At 47.7% G+C, this 21188-nt stretch overlaps 1 protein-coding gene across 1 annotated transcript in view; it reads left to right on the top strand.

Moving 5' to 3' along the window:
• TMEM132B (transmembrane protein 132B) overlaps positions 1-21188 on the top strand; it is an 816836-nt gene that overhangs the window by 736925 nt on the left and 58723 nt on the right. Inside the window, exon 7 of the mRNA XM_069215373.1 lies at positions 16119-16324. Coding sequence (XP_069071474.1) covers positions 16119-16324 — 206 coding nt within the window. The remainder of the gene's footprint in view (positions 1-16118; positions 16325-21188) is intronic.

The raw sequence follows: 21188 nt of genomic DNA, 5'->3' as shown, positions 1-21188 counted from the left end.
CTATTTTTTCACCTTCACTTGCATTTTTCTTTCTCTCCTCTATCTTGCTCTTTCTCTTTCCCCCTTTTACCATTATTTTGTCTTTTCCTTTTTAACTTTGCATGTGTGTCTGTGTGCATCGTTCATTGGTCCTGGTGAAGTGACTAGTGCATATGAATGATTTTTGAGCTTGTTATGTGGCGGCTCATCAGCGGTGGGCAGGGCACTGCCCTCCCACCTGTGAGCTGTCACTTGCCTCTACACACATCTGCTGTGCACTTATGTAGCAGTAAATGTGTTTTCTTGAGCACTGCCTGTGTTAGTACACAGAGTAGCCCTCGACCTCTCCAGTCTTATGATAGAAGCAACAGGTAGCCTGATGATATGAAACACAGCCCCTTACCTGAAGTCACTTTATCTACCATCATCTGCTACATATGGTTGCAGCATCATGGAGACCCTCCAACTGGGGCTACAAACACAGCAGGGAAGCGGCCACCAGGCCGCGTCTGCACTGGACCATAGCCATGAGAAGTCTTTCCGCAATTTGGTATGGGAGAGGAGGTGCTTAAGGAGGCCACCTCATTCCAAGTCATCGTGAGACTATTTCCAGACCTGAGTGTTCATGTGACAGCTCAGTGCATTCTGGGTGTTGTAGTCCTGGTTTGCGTCCATCAAAATCCTTTCAATAAAACCTGGTGGCAGTTTCTTCAAGGCCAAGAGCACTTATTTGGGCACTGTAATTATTGCAGACATGGGAGGCAGAGCCTACACCAGCCCTCACAAACCTGTCACCTACTTTCAGAACAGCATCTACTCTATAATAAATACAAAGAAGCGAATGCTGCAGCTTACACAAAGAAGCCACGCCCACAAGACAACTAAAGGGAATTAGGTGTGTCTGAGGACAGCGGGTTCTCATGAACACTCTTCAAACTGTGGTTGAAGCTCAATCCAAATAATTCTCGGTGCTGTTATCTGGAAGCACCAAGCAGCTCCATGTAGAGGTTGGAGGTGACGGGGACACTCTGCACCTCTGGGGGACACTGCAGGTTTTGGGGATCTTCTGCAACCTGGAGGTGCTGCAGGGTGATCATTGCGGAGTTCTACGGGAAGAAGTGATGAAGTGGGCTTTAATGTTGGATCCTTTGTGTTTTTCACTGAAGAAGAGGTTGGTGACATCACAGTTTTCTGTCGGGTGAGCGATAGGTGAGCCCGTAAAGCGCTTTATTATTTTTAAAAGTGTTCTGCTTCTGCTGGTGGCTTCATTCATGGTGTTGGTGTAGTGCTTTGCTTTGGCTGATGTAATGAGCTGTCTTTCTGGTGTGCAAAGTGAGTTCAGTATTAGGCAGGACGCAGTTTTAATTAATGTCATTTGTGTAATTTTTGGAATGTCGCACTATGCTTGCTAGTCAAAATTTAAAAAAATGACACCGTTATGCCATTTTGCCTTAACTTACGTGGCTTTCGCTGTAAAAATTTACCACCAACATATGGGAGCAACAGAACCCAAGCGGCAGTGGCACACGTTGCTTTGTCTAAAAGCGTCCTACAGTCAAATAATGACATGAACACGCATTTCACACTTTAGCCTTAGTGTGAACTGACAGATTTGCATTTTGCATAATTATGCAGATTTGTGCATAGTTTTGCTGAAGTTTTGTGTAATTTTTCAAAAGCAAATTACAAGAATTTGGCACACGCCTATCTAGTATTGTATTATGAAACAGTTCTGTTTTTGTTCAGTTTTCCTCCCTGTCTTGATGGATTGTTTATTGTCAGCAAATTCTTTAGAATACCAGGGTGGTGAAGGCTTTGGCTTGCACTTGCATGTTTTCTTTGGGGCGCAGACCAGGGTGGTGAAGGCTTTGGCTTTGGCTTGCACTTGCTTGTTTTCTTTGGGGCACAGACCAGGGTGGTGAAGGCTTTGGCTTTGGCTTGCACTTGCATGTTTTCTTTGGGGTGCAGAGCAGAGTGGTGAAGGCTTTGGCTTGCACTTGCATGTTTTCATTGTGGCGCAGACCAGGGTGGTGAAGGCTTTGGCTTGCACTTGCATGTTTTCTTTGGGGCACAGACCAGGGTGGTGAAGGCTCTGGCTTGCACTTGCATGTTTTCTTTGGGGCGCAGACCAGAGTGGTGAAGGCTTTGTCTTGCACTTGCATGTTTTCATTGGGGCGCAGACCAGGGTGGTGAAGTCTTTGTCTTGCACTTGCATGTTTTCTTTGGGGCGCAGACCAGGGTGGTGAAGGCTTTGGCATGCACTTGCATGTTTTCTTTGGGGCGCAGACCAGGGTGGTGAAGGCTTTGGCATGCACTTGCATGTTTTCTTTGGGGCATAGACCAGGGTGGTGAAGGCTCATTGGGGCGCAGACCAGGGTGGTGAAGGCTTTGGCTTGCACTTACATGTTTTCTTTGGGGCGCAGACCAGGGTGGTGAAGGCTTTGGCTTGCAGTTGCATGTTTTCATTGGGGCATAGACCAGGGTGGTGACGGCTCTGGCTTGCACTTCCATGTTTTCATTGGGGCGTAGACCAGGGTGGTGAAGTCTTTGGCTTGCACTTGCATGTTTTCATTGGGGCACAGACCAGGCTGGTGAAGGCTTTGGCTTGCACTTGCATGTTTTCTTTGGGGCGCAGACCAGGGTGGTGAAGGCTTTGGCTTGCACTTGCATGTTTTAATTGGGGCGCAGACCAGGGTGGTGACAGCTTTGGCTTGCACTTGCATGTTTTCATTGGGGCGTAGACCAGGGTGGTGAAGGCTTTGGCTTGCAGTTGCATGTTTTCATTGGGGCGCAGAACAAGGTGGTGAAGGCTTTGGCTTGCACTTGCATGTTTTCATTGGGGCGCAGACCAGGGTGGTGAAGGCTTTGGCTTGCACTTGCATGTTTTCATTGGGGCGCAGACCAGGGTGGTGAAGGCTTTGGCTTGCACTTGCATGTTTTCATTGGGGCGCAGACCAGGGTGGTGAAGGCTTTGGCTTGCACTTGCATGTTTTCATTGGGGCGTAGACCAGGGTGGTGAAGGCTTTGGCTTGCAGTTGCATGTTTTCATTGGGGCGCAGAACAAGGTGGTGAAGGCTTTGGCTTGCACTTGCATGTTTTCATTGGGGCGCAGACCAGGGTGGTGAAGGCTTTGGCTTGCACTTGCATGTTTTCATTGGGGCGTAGACCAGGGTGGTGAAGGCTTTGGCTTGCACTTGCATGTTTTCTTTGGGGCGCAGACCAGGGTGGTGAAGGCTTTGCCTTTGGCTTGCACTTGCTTGTTTTCTTTGGGGCACAGACCAGGGTGGTGAAGGCTTTGGCTTTGGCTTGCACTTGCATGTTTTCTTTGGGGTGCAGAGCAGAGTGGTGAAGGCTTTGGCTTGCACTTGCATGTTTTCATTGTGGCGCAGACCAGGGTGGTGAAGGCTTTGGCTTGCACTTGCATGTTTTCTTTGGGGCACAGACCAGGGTGGTGAAGGCTCTGGCTTGCACTTGCATGTTTTCTTTGGGGCGCAGACCAGAGTGGTGAAGGCTTTGTCTTGCACTTGCATGTTTTCATTGGGGCGCAGACCAGGGTGGTGAAGTCTTTGTCTTGCACTTGCATGTTTTCTTTGGGGCGCAGACCAGGGTGGTGAAGGCTTTGGCTTGCACTTGCATGTTTTCATTGGGGCGTAGACCAGGGTGGTGAAGGCTTTGGCTTGCAGTTGCATGTTTTCATTGGGGCATAGACCAGGGTGGTGACGGCTTTGGCTTGCACTTGCATGTTTTCATTGGGGCGTAGACCAGGGTGGTGAAGTCTTTGGCTTGCACTTGCATGTTTTCATTGGGGCACAGACCAGGGTGGTGACGACTTTGGCTTGCACTTGTATGTTTTCATTGGGGCACAGACCAGGCTGGTGAAGGCTTTGGCATGCACTTGCATGTTTTCATTGGGGCGTAGACCAGGGTGGTGAAGGCTCTGGCTTGCACTTGCATGTTTTCATTGGGGCGCAGACCAGGGTGGTGAAGGCTTTGGCTTGCAGTTGCATGTTTTCATTGGGGCGTAGACCAGGGTGGTGACGGCTTTGGCTTGCACTTGCATGTTTTCATTGGGGCGCAGACCAGGGTGGTGAAGGCTTTGGCTTGCAGTTGCATGTTTTCATTGGGGCGCAGACCAGGGTGGTGAAGGCTTTGGCTTTGGCTTGCACTTGCATGTTTTCATTGGGGCATAGACCAGGGTGGTGAAGGCTTTGGCTTGCACTTGCATGTTTTCTTTGGGGCGCAGACCAGAGTGGTGAAGGCTTTGTCTTGCACTTGCATGTTTTCATTGGGGCGCAGACCAGGGTGGTGAAGGCTTTGGCATGCACTTGCATGTTTTCATTGGGGCGCAGACCAGGGTGGTGACAGCTTTGGCTTGCACTTGCATGTTTTCATTGGGGCGCAGACCAGGGTGGTGACAGCTTTGGCTTGCACTTGCATGTTTTCATTGGGGCGCAGACCAGGGTGGTGAAGGCTTTGGCTTGCACTTGCATGTTTTAATTGGGGCGCAGACCAGGGTGGTGACAGCTTTGGCTTGCACTTGCATATTTTCATTGGGGCGTAGACCAGGGTGGTGAAGTCTTTGGCTTGCACTTGCATGTTTTCATTGGGGCACAGACCAGGCTGGTGAAGTCTTTGGCTTGCACTTGCATGTTTTCATTGGGGCGTAGACCAGGGTGGTGAAGGCTTTGGCTTGCAGTTGCATGTTTTCATTGGGGCGCAGAACAAGGTGGTGAAGGCTATGGCTTGCAGTTGCATGTTTTCATTGGGGCACAGACCAGGGTGGTGAAGTCTTTGGCTTGCACTTGCATGTTTTCATTGGGGCACAGACCAGGGTGGTGAAGTCTTTGGCTTGCACTTGCATGTTTTCTTTGGGGCACAGACCAGGGTGCTGAAGCCTTTGGCTTGCACTTGCATGTTTTCTTTGGGGCGCAGACCAGGGTGGTGAAGGCTTTGGCTTGCACTTGCATGTTTTCTTTGGGGTGCAGACCAGGGTGGTGAAGGCTTTGGCTTGCACTTGCATGTTTTCATTGGGGCGCAGACCAGGGTGGTGAAGGCTTTGGCTTGCACTTGCATGTTTTCATTGGGGCGTAGACCAGGGTGGTGAAGGCTTTGGCATGCACTTGCATGTTTTCTTTGGGGCGCAGAACAAGGTGGTGAAGGCTATGGCTTGCAGTTGCATGTTTTCATTGGGGCGCAGAACAAGGTGGTGAAGGCTATGGCTTGCAGTTGCATGTTTTCTTTGGGGTGCAGACCAGGGTGGTGAAGGCTTTGGCTTGCACTTGCATGTTTTCTTTGGGGCGCAGACCAGGGTGGTGAAGGCTATGGCTTTCACTTGCATATTTTCATTGGGGCACAGACCAGGGTGGTGAAGGCTTTGGCTTGCACTTGCATGTTTTCTTTGGGGCACAGACCAGGGTGCTGAAGCCTTTGGCTTGCACTTGCATGTTTTCTTTGGGGCGCTGATGTTCACATAGTTGTTGTCAAAAGCGTTTTGGTGTCTGATGAGGAACTGATTGGGTGAGAGATGAGTTGAAGTGTTAGGTTGTTTATGTAGAAGTCTTTGAAGGAGCTGAAGGTTGGGTGGTCTCTGTTGGGTTGACCTTGTTTTCTTGGTAGAACTCTGACTTTCAAGGCCCGGAGAAAGCAGACCCAAAGTCCAATGTGAGGCTGTGGTGGCTGCAGGTAATTACTGTGCCCAGACCCAACGGACCGGATACAGCATCATGGGGGGAGCAGGAAGAGCCACCCCCCATTGTAGCATCCACCCCAGCCTGGGTACTCGTAAATGACTACGCCACACACGGATCTTGGTCTCACAGGTCTTTGCTGCTCTGCTTGTAACTGCGAACCCAATATAATAAACATGAAATCTTTTCACCGCACCCGAACAATTACATCACAGTTCTACGGAGTGCATCAGGAACCAAAAGGATCTCATTATCACCAACTCACAATACACTGCACCCCAGAGGCAGTATACACCGCTCTCCCATCACCCACTGCCGCACACCATTTACCATGTGCTCCAAGCCGGCGGTACATTTGGGCAGATCTAGGTGGGATATTTCCACCTAAATGGTGAAAACCATGCGCTATTGGAAGTAGCATTCCCTGGCCAGAGTGGAGGTCTCCTTTCTCAGGAAATTAACTCATTATCCCTGGTAACTCACAGGAAACTACAAGTTGGAGGTTTAATTCTCGCATGGCTGTTGTCCTGCAGAGCTAAGACTGGCCTTTTATTCGGAAGGGGTGCGCAGAATTGGAGGAATTTGATTCCACAAAATTCAGCAGAATTACATTAAAATTCTGTGAGTTTTGACTGAGTTCCACTTTGGGGTGGAGTGGGCACTTAATGCAAACCCACGATTGTATCCTACAATAGATGCAAACATGCACTTTATGCTAAGAAGTAGCATTGCCAAATCCCAACCGCACTGCAGTGCAGAGCCCTCAGTGCTCTTACATATTCTGATCTCTTCTGTGTTTTAAGAAAATGGAACAGAAGTTTTGTCATGTAGCAGGCACCAAGCAGTGGAAAGCAGATTACAGCATCAGCATCGCCCCATTCCCTGGCGTGAAAGTGCGTAAAGTGGTCACAGACTAGATGGTCGGAGTTGTCACAGGAAAGTTACCAGGGTAATGTCACATACTAGTTTATTTTTGAAGAAGAAGAAGGAATGAGTAAGGTGAGCACTCAGTTTGTATTGCTGTAAGCAGGCGAGGAAGAGGCGTGAAGTTCTGAATCCCTTCCAGAGGGTCACCGCTTAGTGCAGCCTTGTGAGGTCCAAGGAAGCCGGGCTCACAGCATCTTTCATTGCATTTAGATGTTGCTCAAATGTGCTGTGAATATGGAGACGATCACCGTATGCAGATGAAGGGAGACCTGTCTCAAACCAGTTAATTGAACCTGCATCATGCTAATTTACAAACAGAAGTGCACGTCGGGACACCTAAGTACATCCTCATAACTAGGGGTCTCAGGGCGCATGCCAAGGAGCCCTCTCAGCCTCCATGTCCTTGCATTCCAGCAGAGTCACACTTGGCAATGTGGGCTTTGGCTGAGGAATCACAGAACCCCAAAATAAAGATGCTTTGTTTGTACAGCACTCTGCCACCTTGTCAGGGCCTGGCCAATGCATCCTAATCTGTCAAATAAAAAGTAAATATATCATAAGTTTACTTATCTAGATCCCGTTCCTTAATGTTACAGATGCAGCCGATGCCTTTAGTAGGCGTCCAGGTATTTTCTGCGGTGTTGTTTCCTTTCACACATTTCTTGCTGAAAGTCCTATGTACTCACCTCTTGTAGGAGCTCCACCTCTCAATGATCCACACAGCGGCTCCCCGCTTTCGCGTGCTCACGCCGTCTTTGACCCTGTTCAGCTCCCACTGCCTTGTGGCTAGGGATGCTCTGTATAAATACCACAGACACTCACACATGATGAGTGTACTTTAGTGCTCGGTAGTTTCCCCATTACGAGCAAAATTTACCAATGTGAAAACCCATTTTAGAAAACACCCTTGACCCACACGATCTCAACAATTACAGCCAATTTCTCATCTACCGTTACCGGTCAAACAACTGGGAAAACAGATCCGGCATATTGTCAAGGACCCTGATCTTTAGGCGCCTTCCAAGCTGGATTCTGGGTCTGGACAGCAGGGCACAGAGCTGGTGATCCTGGTGGCTTTTGATGGCCATCGACTCCTCGTAGACAGTGCGGCTCTGGGACCTATGGAACTGTTAGCAGTCTTGGAAACCGTATGTCATTCCATCCTGGTAAAACCCTAGGAGGGATGGGTTGGGCGGCCAAGTCATCAAATGAATCACATCTTTCCTATCCGACCTTCAACAGATCAATTTACCAGCTTCCCATCCACACCCTCGCAACTGAGCTGTGGTGTCCTGCTAGGATGAATCCACTCTCCCACAACACCTGGGGGCGGCTCCTATTTCTTTGTGGACAACTTCTATTTATCCTGCCTACTCCAAGTGCAAACATGAACCTTGCACACGATGGAAATACTTTGGCCAAATGCTCAAAACATCTCCTTTCTGGCTCATGGCCTTCTTGTGTGAATTTATGCAACCTACATCTTCCCTCCTACTTAAAGTAATCCACAATCTGAGCATTCTTCTCAACACCAATCTATCACTTGACAGACAAGTAGAAGTGTCTGGTGTATACTTTGGCCAACTCAAGATCTTTTACCGCGCATCGACAGCAAATGGCACGTACCCGTAGAGAATGTCTTGAGTCAATCTTGGAAGGATTACGCTAAGGCCGTTTATTTAGTCGCCTCTGAAAAATTACTTTTTTGACTTCAGCTTATGCAAAAAGCTGCTGCCCGCTTTATAGTCTGCATCTCAAGACGTGACAGGATGCCACCATTTTAAGAACCCTGCACGGCTACATATGCATCCAGGGTTGATGTCAAAGCCCTTGTGATCAGCCGCAAAATCTTACATCAACACTTTGCTACCTTTCTGTCCTTGTCAGGTTTACTTTATCAGCCAAATAAACCATATGCTCCACCAATCAGTTCCTGCGTAGAGCGTCATGAACTAGATCCTCCCCATCGCGGCTGCCACATAGAGGAATTTTCCGCCAGCTGCCGTTCGGCCAGAACCGATGGTCATTTAATTCAGGAGAGCTATCACATCCTGGCTAACTCATATCTTCTTTCTCTAGCTTCTCAGGCTACTTATATCACCTGACTTCCCACGAGAAGCTTCGCATAAGTGAACTCTAGAAATACATATAATACAACATAACTTGTCTTTTATCTCCAGGCTGAAGTGCAGCAAAAGGGAGAAAGAAACGGTAGAACTGAAGGTAGTTGACATGATAGATCTATCAAGAAGTATCACAGGTATATCAAGAAAATAGGAAAATGGAACACTCGGACCAGATTTAAAAAATGTGGCGCTACATTACATGCAGCACCACTTTTCTTGCAGCCCCAGTGCCCCCCTACAGCCACCATGTGTGCACCGTATTTAAAATATGGTGCACCAGGGTAGGGGGCAATAGCATCAGAAGTTCTGACTCTATTGACGTACTGTTGAGGGTTAGTGCCAAACTTTTGGCGCTAATCCCGAACAGTACACAGGGGTCCAACCTTTGGCGCTAATCCTGAACAGTACATAGGGGCCCATTGTAACCAATGGCATGCCCCCTTTTAATGCCTGCTCTGGGCTCCTGAGTTGATTACTTCTGCGGTATGTCCTCCGGATCATTGCAGGGCTTATTCAGTGTCACAATTAACAGAAGAGAGAGTTGTAACCGCCCCGGATTCCCGGGCACTAAAGGCAGAATCGCTGCGCCTCTGTACACAGCTTCAGTAGCTCAGCGTTGTATGTCTGCACTAGACCTGCAGAGATCACTTGTGTACAGGCGACGGGGAGGACTGCGTCAATCCTGCTCACAGCCGTTGCTCCTCGCCGCCTCTTTAATAACCGAATGACGAGCTGACCTCTGCTAAAATCCATAATACCTACATGGTGCGTTTTACACATAGCAGTTCCATATACGTGCATAAAGATATTTGCTTTTAAATGAATTAGGCACTTTCATTTTATGTTTTTCATAATAATATTCTGTACTAAATATCCATTAAGGGCAAAACAACCTGGTATAGTTGTGTAATACCTCCAAGCAAGATTGCAAAATCTTTATTGTTTTTTTCTTAACAAAACACAGCTCACCACATTGGATCTGCACAGGACAGAAATGAACCAAACTTTGGATGCCAATATGAAGATACGATCCCAAGTATTCTGGAACATGTGAACATGTTTTATTTTCCTTTGTGAAGCTTCAGCCTTCCCAGGTTGTGGCAGTGAAGTGACCACCCCCTGGTGCCTCTCTGTGAGCACAAGCAGTACTAGCACAGGAGGAATCAGAGCAAATGGGTGATCTCACTGCTGAAGCTTCACAATGTGGGTGACCCATCTGGATGAACCATGATATCATCACCGGCAGATGAGTGGGTGTGATGGTGTAGGAGGCTGACCTGGCTTGTAGTGGGTACCAGAGGTACTTACACCTAGTGCCAGGTCCAGTTATCCCTTATTAGTGTAGAAGAGGTGTTTCTAGCAGCTTAGGCTGATAGAAGGTAGCTATAGCAGAGCAGCTTAGGCTGAACTAGGAGACATGCAAAGCTCCTACTATACCACTGGTGTCATATGCACAATATCATAAGAAAACACAATACACAGATATACTAAAAATAAAGGTACTTTATTTTTATGACAATATGCCAAAAGTATCTCAGTGAGTACCCTCAGTATGAGGATGCCAAATATACACAAGATATATGTACACAATACCCAAAATATGCAGTAATAGCAAAAAGAAGTAATGCAAGCAATGTAAAGTTGCAGTAGATTGCAATAGGAGCACATAGGTATAGGGGCAACACAAACCATGTACTCCAAAAGTGGAATGCGAACCACAAATGGACCCCAAACCTATGTGAGCTTGTAGAGAGTCGCTGGGACTGTAAGAAAACAGTGAGGGTTAGAAAAATAGCCCACCCCAAGACCCTGAAATGTAGGTGTGAAGTGCACATATTACCCCCAGAGAGCACAGAAGTCATGATAGGGGGATTCTGCAAGAAGAACAAACACCAGCAATGCAACAACAGTGGATTTCCAGACCTGAGTACCTGTAAGACAAGGGGACCAAGTCCAAGAGTTGCGACAGTGTTGACAGTGGGCAGGAGCCCAGGAAATGCCAGCTGAGGGTGCAAGGAAGCTGCCACTGGTTGGAAGAAGCTTGGTGTTCTGCAAGAACTAAGAGGACTAGGAACTTTCCCTTTGGAGGATGGATGTCCTACATCGTGAAGAAGCTTGCAGAGGTGTTCCCACGCAGAAAGACTGCAAACAAACCTTGCTAGCTGCAAGGGTTGTGGTTAGGGTTTTTTGGATGCTGATGTGGCCCAGGAGGGACCAGGATGTTGCCACTTGGATGGGGAGACAGAGGGGGTGCCCAGCAACGTAGGGAGCCCTCACAAAAGCAGGCAGCTCCCGCAGAAGGACCTGAACAGGCACTTAGAAGAAAAGTGAACTGGAGTCCATCCGAAGTCAGAAAAGGGAATCCCACGACGCCGGAGGACAACTCAGAAGGTTGTGCACTGCAGGTTAGAGTGTCGGGGACCCAGGCTTGGCTGTGCACAAAGGAAATCCTGGAAGGGTGCACAGGAGCCGGAGCCGCTGCAAATCACGCAGTACCCAGCAATGCAGTCTAGAGTGGGGAGCCAAGGACTTACCTCCACCAAACTTGGACTGAAGAGTCACTGGACTGTGGGAGTCACTTGGACAGAGTTGCTGAGTTCCAGGGACCACGCTCGTCATGCTGAGAGGGGACCCAGAGGACCGGTGATGCAGTCTTTTGTTGCCTGCGGTTGAAGGGGGAAGATTCCGTTGACCCACGGGAGATTTCTTCAGAGCTCCTGGTGCAGAGAGGAGGCAGGCTACCCCCAGTGCATGCACCACCTGCAAACAGTCGAGAAAGCCGGCAGGATGAAGCGATACAAGGTTGCTACTAGTCGTCTTGCTACTTTGTTGCGGTTTTGCAGGCGTCCTGAGCAGTCAGCAGTCGATCCTTTGGCAGAAGGTGAAGAAGGAGATGCAGAGGAACTCTGGTGAGCTCTTGCATTCGTTATCCGGTGAGATCCCCAAAGCAGAGACCCTAAATAGCCAGAAAAGGAGGTTTGGCTACCTATGAAGGAGGTAAGAGCCTATCAGAAGGAGCCTCTGACGTCACCTGCTGGCACTGGCCTCTCAGAGCAGTCCAGTGTGCCACAGACACCTCTGTTTCCAAGATGGCAGAGTTCTGGTACACACTGGGGGAGCTCTGGGCACCTCCCCTGGGAGGTGCAGGTCAGGGGAGTGGTCACTCCCCTTTCCTTTGTCCAGTTTCATGCCAGAGCAGGGCTGGGGGATCCCTGAACCGGTGTAGACTGGCTTATGCAGAGATGGGCACCATCTGTGCCCATCAAAGCATTTCCAGAGGCTAGGGGAGGCTACTCCTCCCCAGTCCTCACACCTATTTCCAAAGGGAGAGAGTGTTACACCCCCTCTCAGAGGAAGTCCTTTGTTCTGCCTTCCTGGGCCAGGGCTGCCTGGACCCTAGGAGGGCAGAAACCTGTCTGAGGGGTTGGCAGCAGCAGCTGCTGCAGTGGAGACCCCGGAAAGGCAGTTTGGCAGTACCCGGGTACTATGCTAGAGACCCGGGGGATCATGGACTTGTTCCCCCAGTGCCAGAATGGCATTGGGGTGACAATTCCATGATCTTAGACATGTTACATGGCCATGTTCGGAGTTACCATTGTGACGCTGTACATAGGTAGTGACCTATGTACAGTGCACGTGTGTAATGGTGTTCCCGCACTCACAAAGTTCGGGGAATTTGCCCTGAACGATGTGGGGGCACCTTGGCTAGTTCCAGAGTGCCCACACACTAAGTAGCTTTGTGGTAAATGGCTGTGAAATAACGTGGACGTTATTTCACTCAGGCTGCACTGGCAGGCCTGTGCAAGAATTGTCAGAGCTCCCTATGGGTGGCAAAAGAAATGCTGCAGCCCATAGGCATCACACAGGAACACATACAGGGCACATACTTATGAGCACTGGGGCCCTGCCTAGCAGGGTCCCAGTGACATATAGACTAAAACAACATATATACAGTGAAATATGGGGGTAACATGCCAGGCAAGATGGTTCTTTCCTACAGATGGCCCCAGAAATTGGTCTATCACAAGATGCTAACATGCTCGAGAGAGCTGACGGCCCGGAATAGCCGGACCCACAGAAACAGGGCTCCGTTAGAAGCAGGAAGGAGAAGGTCATTCAGAATTACACTTGTGTCAAAGGATCTCCTAGCTGCAGGTGAAAGTGCAGACCCTGCCTGAGCTCCAGTATCAGTACACACACACACAAATACTGATACTTCACAGCAGGCTAATATTCATTACAAGCTATTCACCTACAAATACTTTAAGAATTATTGGGAACTCAGTGAAGAAAGTAAATAAAAGTGTGAATCCTACTAAACCCCAGTCATATTTAATCACACATGCTTACCTGATTCATGTACCCCCTATCTGTGTTACAATTCACTGATCTACAGCGTACATTTTAAAATATCTATGCCAAGTCTGCATGCCTTAATGCCAATAGCCTTCATTGGGAGATTGGTCTCTCAGCCTGGCCCAGCTCACAATTACTAGTATTTTTATATCTTTTATGCTGGTCTCTGCAGGGATGGATTATATACATTGCATGTGAGCTGCACTGCATAACATATGCAAAAACAATAGATGATGGACGGAATGCAGAATAAATCAAACATTCTCCCCCAGTCACAGATCTGGGTTTAATCCATCATCTTTTTTGCTTGCCATGCCATTCCAGTTTGGACCCAGCCATATGCAAATCAGTCTTGACCCTGTTCCCCATGGGAACAGTCCAGCCTAAACTGCCAGGCCAGGTCTTCCCTGGACCAGAAACAAGCATCCTGCGACCGGTTTCAGGGTATCACCCTTCATCAGCCAGGCTAGCTTGAATCTGGTGGCATAGCAAGCACGGGACCCACGTCTGGGCATACCCTACATCTGGGAAATACCCTTCCCACTTGGGGCAACAAATGCTGGACGGAATGCAGAAGAAATCAAACATTCACCCCAGTCACAGATCTGGGTTTAATCCATCAGTTTTTTGCTTGCCATGCCATAACACACACACAAAGTATGCACTGTTTAGGAATTGTCTAGGTATGGGGTTGTGTACAAGAAAGGTTTGCTTCTAGTACAAATCACGTGGTAGACAGCACACAGACACACACCCACCCTCACACACACACACCCGCACCTTGGTGCGAAGGTTGTGCATGATGCTAGCAGCCTCTGCAGCTTTGTCTCCCTTGTGCAGCACACACACACACACACCTTGGGGCAAAGGTTGTGCATGATGCTAGACAGCCTCTGCAGCTTTGTCCGCCTTGTGTGTGTGTGTGTGTGTGTGTGTTTATGCCTCTGCACCTTGGTGCGAAGGTTGTGCATGATGCTAGGCAGACTCTACAGCTTTGTCCCCTTTGTGTGTGTGTGTGTGTGTGCCTCTGCCCCTTGGTGCGAAGGTTGTACATGATGCTAGGGAGACTCTACAGCTTTGTCCCCTTTGTGTGTGTGTGTGTGTGTATGCTTCTGCACCTTGGTGCAAAGGTTGTGCATGATGCTAGACAGCCTCTGCAGCTTTGTCCCCCTTGTGCAGCACACACAAACATTATCTTTGGTTGCTGTGCAGCAAAGCCCTCGCACTCTCATGCAGTTGGTGGCAATTACATTGAAAAATGAATTTCTGTGTGATTTCTCACTTCTTACTCCACCCCATGTCTTCTACTTTAACTGGTTCTCCTAACCTCTCTCTATCTTTGCTCCTCTTTTTACCTTCATCCGCTCCCTCTGTCTCAGTTGTCTCTACCTCAGTTTTGGCTACTTCACCTGTGTTTCAATATACCTCCCTCTTCTCCGCGCTCTTCCACCCGCCCCTCGCTGTCACTCGTTCTCACTCTCTGCACCTACATCTATAGCTACCTGTCTGATCACTCTTTCTACTGCAGCTCTCTCTGCCTTATGCCTCTCTGTATCTCTCTGATCTTTTTCCAGATGAACTCCCATCTCTCATCTACTTCACTTGTCACTTAATCTCATCTCTGTCTTTACCACCCCTCCTTCTCTCTCCCTCTCTATCTCTCAAAGTCTCTACTACCTTATGTATTTCTGCCTTTCTGTCAGCCCTTTTTACACCTCAACACTCTCTCACCCCTTTTTTCCCCCTCTGTCCCTACCTCCCATCCCATCACTACTTCACCTCTTTCTACCCTATCAATCCCTCTCACCACCTACCCTCTTAATTTACATCACCATCAGTTTATTACCTCATCTCCCCATCTCGCTTTGTTCTCGTTCTACCTCTATTGCCTTTCCATCACCTCTAAAAATATTTCTCCTTTCTGGCTACCTCCGTTTCTGTGCCTCTACCCCTTTTACTCCATCATCCTCTCGTCTCTCTCCCTGATGCTTTCTCTCTGGACTTCCTTCTCCATTTCAACTCACCCCTCCAACTCAACTATCCCTCTCAACCTTGCTTTGTAGATCTCTCTTTCTCACCATCTCTTCCTCATACAACTCTCTACCTGTCCTCTCTTTTTTATATTTTACATGTGTCCTCTTTTCACACTCTACCAAATTCCTCTGTACGCTTCAAGGTAGAGACATTTTTCTCTTTCCTATTACTCTCTTTACCTGACCAGTCTTTCTTTAGTTCTTCTCATCTTGCTCTCCCCTTACTTTTCATGTCTCTGTTTTCCATCAGATCTGTCTATCTCTACCTCTCACAACCTTTACTTCTCTCTAGTTTATCTCTTTTTCTACATGAATTCTCTCTCTCTCCCTTTTTCTCCCTTCCCCTCTCTCTCTCTGTCTCTCCCCATCTCTTCTCCCCTCTCTCTCCCCTCTGTCCTCTCTTCTCTCCTCTCTCTCCCTCTTTCTATCACTCTCTCTCTCCCTCTCTTTCTCTTGCCCTCTCTCTCATTCTCACTCTCCCCCTCTCTCTTTCTCTGAACACTTGTCAGCCTCTTATGTGTTAGAATGATCATTTGTCAGTCTGTTAAGTGAGAGAGTGGCCACCGTCGAGCCTCTTATGCCAGAGAGAGACCACCTGCCAGCCTCTTAAGCCAGCATGACCACCTGTCAGCCTCTTATGTGGGAGAGTGACCATCTGTCAGCCTCATATGCCAGGGTGACCACCTGCCAGCCTCTTATGCTAGAGGTACCATCTGTCAGCCTGTTATGCCAGAGTGACCACCTTCCAACCTCTTATGCCAGAGAGTGACCACCTATCAGCGTCTTATGCCAGAGAGTGACCACTTGTCATCTCTTATGCCAGAATGACCAGCTATTAGCTTCTTATGCCATAGAATGACCATCTACCAGCTTCTTATGAACGATGTTCCAGGATTTATTCCTTTCTGCACTGCTCTAAACACATTGAACTGACAATTACAGTGAAAATAAACTATTTTTTATGTCTCTAAATATTCTTGTTGTTCACTCACTTGTGTTTCATTTTCCAGGTTACTGAAGAATGTGATTCCATATTTGTTAATGGCAAAGAAATGAAAAGCAAAGTGGACGCCATTGTGAACTTCACTTATCAGCACTTCACGGCCCAGCTGGAGATAGCCGTCTGGCTGCCTCGCCTTCCCCTGCAGCTGGAGATCTCGGACACAGAACTGAGCCAGGTGAAGGGTTGGAGGATCCATACAGCCCCCAACAAAAGGTATCACTGCTCCCAGAAGCATCTTTTAGGCACTATGACAGTTTCAGAATTGTGGATACCCAGATGTTTTACACTAGTCCATTTGCTTCTCCTAGCATGTTCTTGCACGGCCATGGGACACCAAATGCAGTCTTTCAGGGGAGGGGCACCAGATGTGTTCACATGTGTGTAATTCAGCATAAAGGCATAGCCCGAAGTTCATATAGGAAGCTGGAGTAATCAAGAAAAACAAATAAATTGGTTCTCTATACACATTTAGAAGGCAATGATTTTGTGGATACTTTAGTGTACTTATTGCAAGGTCACATTCCCTAGGAATATATTAAGAGTGATGTTAAGCATGTGTTAGAAGACACATACTACTGGGTGTCAGGAAAACAAAAAAAACAACTTGAAATGTTCAAAGTGTAAAGAGGTGGATCAGCCAATAGTGAACTGTTAAAAAAATGTGCTTGATGTTATGAGTAATTCACACAAAACATGAAAAAAACAGACAATTTGAAAACAGGGCCATAGAACCAAACATCAGAAAACTAGACTGGTTTCCAGAGCTTCCAGATTACAAATCAGACATGAGCCTATCAAATCTGGCTAGCATGGAAAAGACCGACAGCATTTTGACCCTTGTCAAAAAGCAGGTCATAGTCAGGACTGAGATTCAGTAGGGATGTCCAAGAAGAAAACGGTAATAAAATCAGATCTGGGCCTGATTTAGATCTCTTTTGAATGAATTACTCCATTACAGCAGTCACAGATATCCTGTCCACCAAAATATAAATCCCATAGGATATAATGGAATTTATACTTAGGTGGACGGGATAGCCGTCACCATTGTAACAGAGTAACTTGTCTGCAAAGATCTAAATCGGATCCATAAGAAAAGAATCACAGAAATCAGACTTAGGTGGTATTGAGGGAGAACACACTTCCGCAGAGCATGGGCAATTGGTCTTAATTCTTAGGAGAAACAAGCATTGTCAAAACAATATGTCTTACCTTTGGGACCTGCCAACTTTGCCAATGATTTTTAGTGATGGTGTGCAGGTGGTCTAAAGAGACAAAAAGTGCAGTGAAGCTGCTGCTGCAGCCGTGTCATGTTTTGTAGGCAAGCTCATGAATCACTGTTTGTGTGCATGCTTAGAAAGTGATGCAGGAGCCGTTTTTCTAATTCACTAATCCAAGATGGATGGGGAAAAAAGTAGCACAAAAGCATATTTTTTTATTTTGATGGGAAACGCAACATGGAGGGTTGTGGGTGGTGGGAAGGAACACTGAGGTTGCTGGTGCAGAAAGCAACACAGAGGGCGGGAGAAGAACCTGAGAGTAGGGGAGAAACATGTGTGAGAGTTATCAATGTGGAAGGTACAGTGGAGAGTGAGAGGCACACAGGTGAGAAAGCACAACATAGAGGAGAGAGAAGGATTTGGGTGACAGCAACACAGGTTTGGGTGAGGTAAAGAAAGCACACGAGGGAGACAGCTGGAAAACACATGTACTTGTCACGGTTTCAGGCGGGTCTGATCAGGACTCTGGTTGGGGCACCCCTTGAGGTCATAGAATATCCCAAAGAGGTGAAGTACTGAGGCCGAAGAGCAGCTAAAGGAATACACAGAAAACGACAGCTATGGACAGGCACAGGAAAGTAAAAGCAGAGCAACCCTTGTGCGAACAAATAGGAAACAGATTAATAATGGACAAACACACTGGGTTTGTACACAGGGTATGGTTCAGAACCTCCCACAGCAACAGGGAATGTCCATACCTCTGTGTAGTTTGCTCTTACAGATAGTCACCCTGCCAGCCCCATAGAAAGGAGGCAGCAGAAGTGATTCTGTCTCTGGACCCTAGAGCACAAACAAGGATTGTACTTACATACGCAAGACAAGCTCTTGTGGGTCCAGCTGGAAACACAGTGGCGATTCCTGAGAAAACAGCAATAGCACACTGTCACTGTTAGGCACGAAAGACAACATATAACACTAGATGAGGATGGGGGCTAGGATTGCCTCCTGGAACCCAGGAGCCAATCCCAGTACAAAGGAGGACACTTATACACTGGTAAAGGCTGATAGAACACTTACCAGACACAAATACCAAGAGGAAACGGAAACAGAAGGAACAAACTAAGAGACAGAGGCAAGAACTGGGAACAGGCTCAGGCTGAAGCAAAGGTGGGACTAGGACTGGAAAACAGAGCACAAGCTCTGCCTGGAGAAGCAGAAACAGGACTGGGAAACTGAGAGCAGGCTCTGGCTGTATTAGGCATGGGCAGGGCTGGAATACAGGGAATAGGAATAAGCAGTAAACAGGACTAGGAAACAGAGAGCAGGTTCAGGCTGAAACAAGGCAGGAGCAGGGCCAAGAAACAGGGAGCAGGCTCTGGAAGAAACAAACAGGTACAAGGCTAAGAGATAGGGAGCAGACTCTGGCTGGAACAATCAGGAGCAGGGCAGAGAAACAGGAAACAGGTTCAAGCAGGAACAGAACAGGAACAAGACCGGAACACCACCCGATAAAGGGTCTGTAACACAAAGGAATCAGACTCCAACGCACGACGGGGATCTTGAGGAAATGGCTGCTTATAAGCAGTTCCAAGCTGCAGAAATCCCCAGGTGGAATCACATGACTGGGCTGCACAGGAGAGGTCTCAGGTTTGTGTATTTTCAGACACTCACAAGTCCTGGAGCAGAGGATCCGGTGAAAAGGAGCAAATGGACTTCTCCCATAGAAAACAATGTATAGCAGAATCCAGGCTTTCCTGACCACCTGGCTGTGCATTATGGGAATTGCAGTCCCAGGAAGCAAATGTAGTACTACACAAGTATACAATAGCGAAAAGAGAACCAAACGGGAGTCAGCAAGGGACTCTAGATAAGTGTTCAAGGTGATTCCCAGGCTACTGACAGTCCCCTTACAGCGCCCCCTAGAGATGGGACGACAGAGTCACAACAGCACTCTTGTGGAGTGCTTAAGTAAGAAGAAAAAAGTAATTCTTCCAAAGTGTGCAATGAAGGGCCCAAGTAACAGGGCTGTGTCCAGAGAAAGGACCGGCACAAGATGGAGAAGGCAAGCCATCGAATAAGAAACAAGACAATGAGCATAATAATAATGTCAACCAGTAGTAAGCAATGTTTAATATCTGGTAAGCTGGCGACAGGTCTTTTGCAACCAGAGAGCTGTGTAGTCTGGTAGGTTTCACCTAACAACCATGAAAAACATTTAGTGGGAAAATGGTGAACACTCATGACATTATGATGAGGCGCATCACAAAGTGTGCACTTATAGAGAGGAGTGCAGTCTTTCAAGAATGAAGGAGAGGCTTATTAGGGCTTACAGGATGTAACATAGCATTACAATAACAAAGGATTTCATCTGCTTGCTTACCTGATTCCTCAGGTACTGTCTTCAGCAACATAAAGTGACCACTCAGGGTCTTTTCACAACTCATAAAAGCATGAAGTTGTGGTCAGAAATATCAAAATCTCTTCATCTAGAAACTTATAGATGTCCTCGTGTACTTTATAGGAAACACACGTAGGTACTAAACTTCAAGGCTGAGCTGCAGAAAAGGGAAATATTGTGCCCGTGCCAATCAAAACCTCAAATTGAATGATGAAGCTAGCATCCTTTTGAATCGATAAACCACAATCAGTAGAGGGAAAGGGGTCACTGTCAAGGACACATCGCTCCTACAGTGTTGGGCGTGGTTAGTATCTTTGTTTTCAACAAGTCCGAAAGGACTTCACAAGATTGTGTCATCATTTCAGGCTTTGCCGTTTCTTGGAGGATGGTTCATATCTCATTTGTTGGGATCGGGTCTCCAGAGGTGCATTTAGTTGGGTTTTTGTAATTCATTCCTGTGGTGTCCGCTCTGCTGAGTCTTGCAATGGGCACTGTTTGCTTTTGAGCAGAGGGGCCTCGTCTATATTCTGTTACTACGTGTCCTGCTTGCGTCCCCTGCTGCCCGTTCCACGAGCTGAGGAAAAGCTCACTCCAGAGTGTTTCTTCTCTGTAACAGTGGATCCCTGTAGGAGGCTGGCCTGGCTTGTAGTGGGCACCAAGGGGTACTTACACTCTGCACCAGGTCCAGGTATCCCTTATCAGTGTAGAGAGGTGTTTCTTCTCTGTAGCAGTGGATCCTTCTTGTCAAGTCCTAGGGCCTGGATTAGAGTTTGGCGGACGAGTTACTCCATCACAAATGTGACGGACGTCCTATCCACCATCATGTGATCCCATTACATCCTATGGGAATCATAGTACAGCAGACGGGATGGCCGCCATATTTGTGACTGAGTAACCCATCCGCCAGACTCTAAACCAGGTCCCTTGTTATTTTGGAGCAGAAATGACCTCGGAGAGTCTGTGGGTCAGATTACAATGACAGCTCTTTTTTTAGCTTCATAAAGTTTGTTGAAGTTCTCTGCCCAGCGGTGGGATTCGACAAGGTGTTGGACAAGACCATTGCTTTATTTGTAGAACAATAAGTGCTGAGGACCCAAGTTTTGCCTGGAAGCACGCGGCCGGTGCTATTGAAGATTGGGGTGCCGAGTACCAAGGCTGCCAGGTCTGGATTCCACATCCTGCCCCTTTAATCCACCACTGGGCACTCCCTACCTCTTTAGCTCACTCTTACAGGTCATTTTCATCTCTGTTTATTCTCTTTGTCACTATTCCATTGTTTCTGTTCGCTGTTCTTTCACCTTCTGTGTTTTTATCTCTAACTCTGTATCAAAGTCTTTAGAAAAATTAAGTGCGGGTCCCAAAAATTACAGCTGGTGGGCCGAACCTGCAACCAACGGCTCCAGTAAGCACTGGAAGAGACTGGTGCATGAGTTGGAGGCATGCCAGGTGATCGATGAATGCT

The sequence above is a fragment of the Pleurodeles waltl genome, chromosome 11, assembly GCF_031143425.1.
Source record: "Pleurodeles waltl isolate 20211129_DDA chromosome 11, aPleWal1.hap1.20221129, whole genome shotgun sequence".
NCBI lineage: Eukaryota > Metazoa > Chordata > Amphibia > Caudata > Salamandridae > Pleurodeles > Pleurodeles waltl.
Note: the sequence above shows the minus strand (reverse complement) of the source record. Positions and strands in the feature narration are given on the sequence as shown.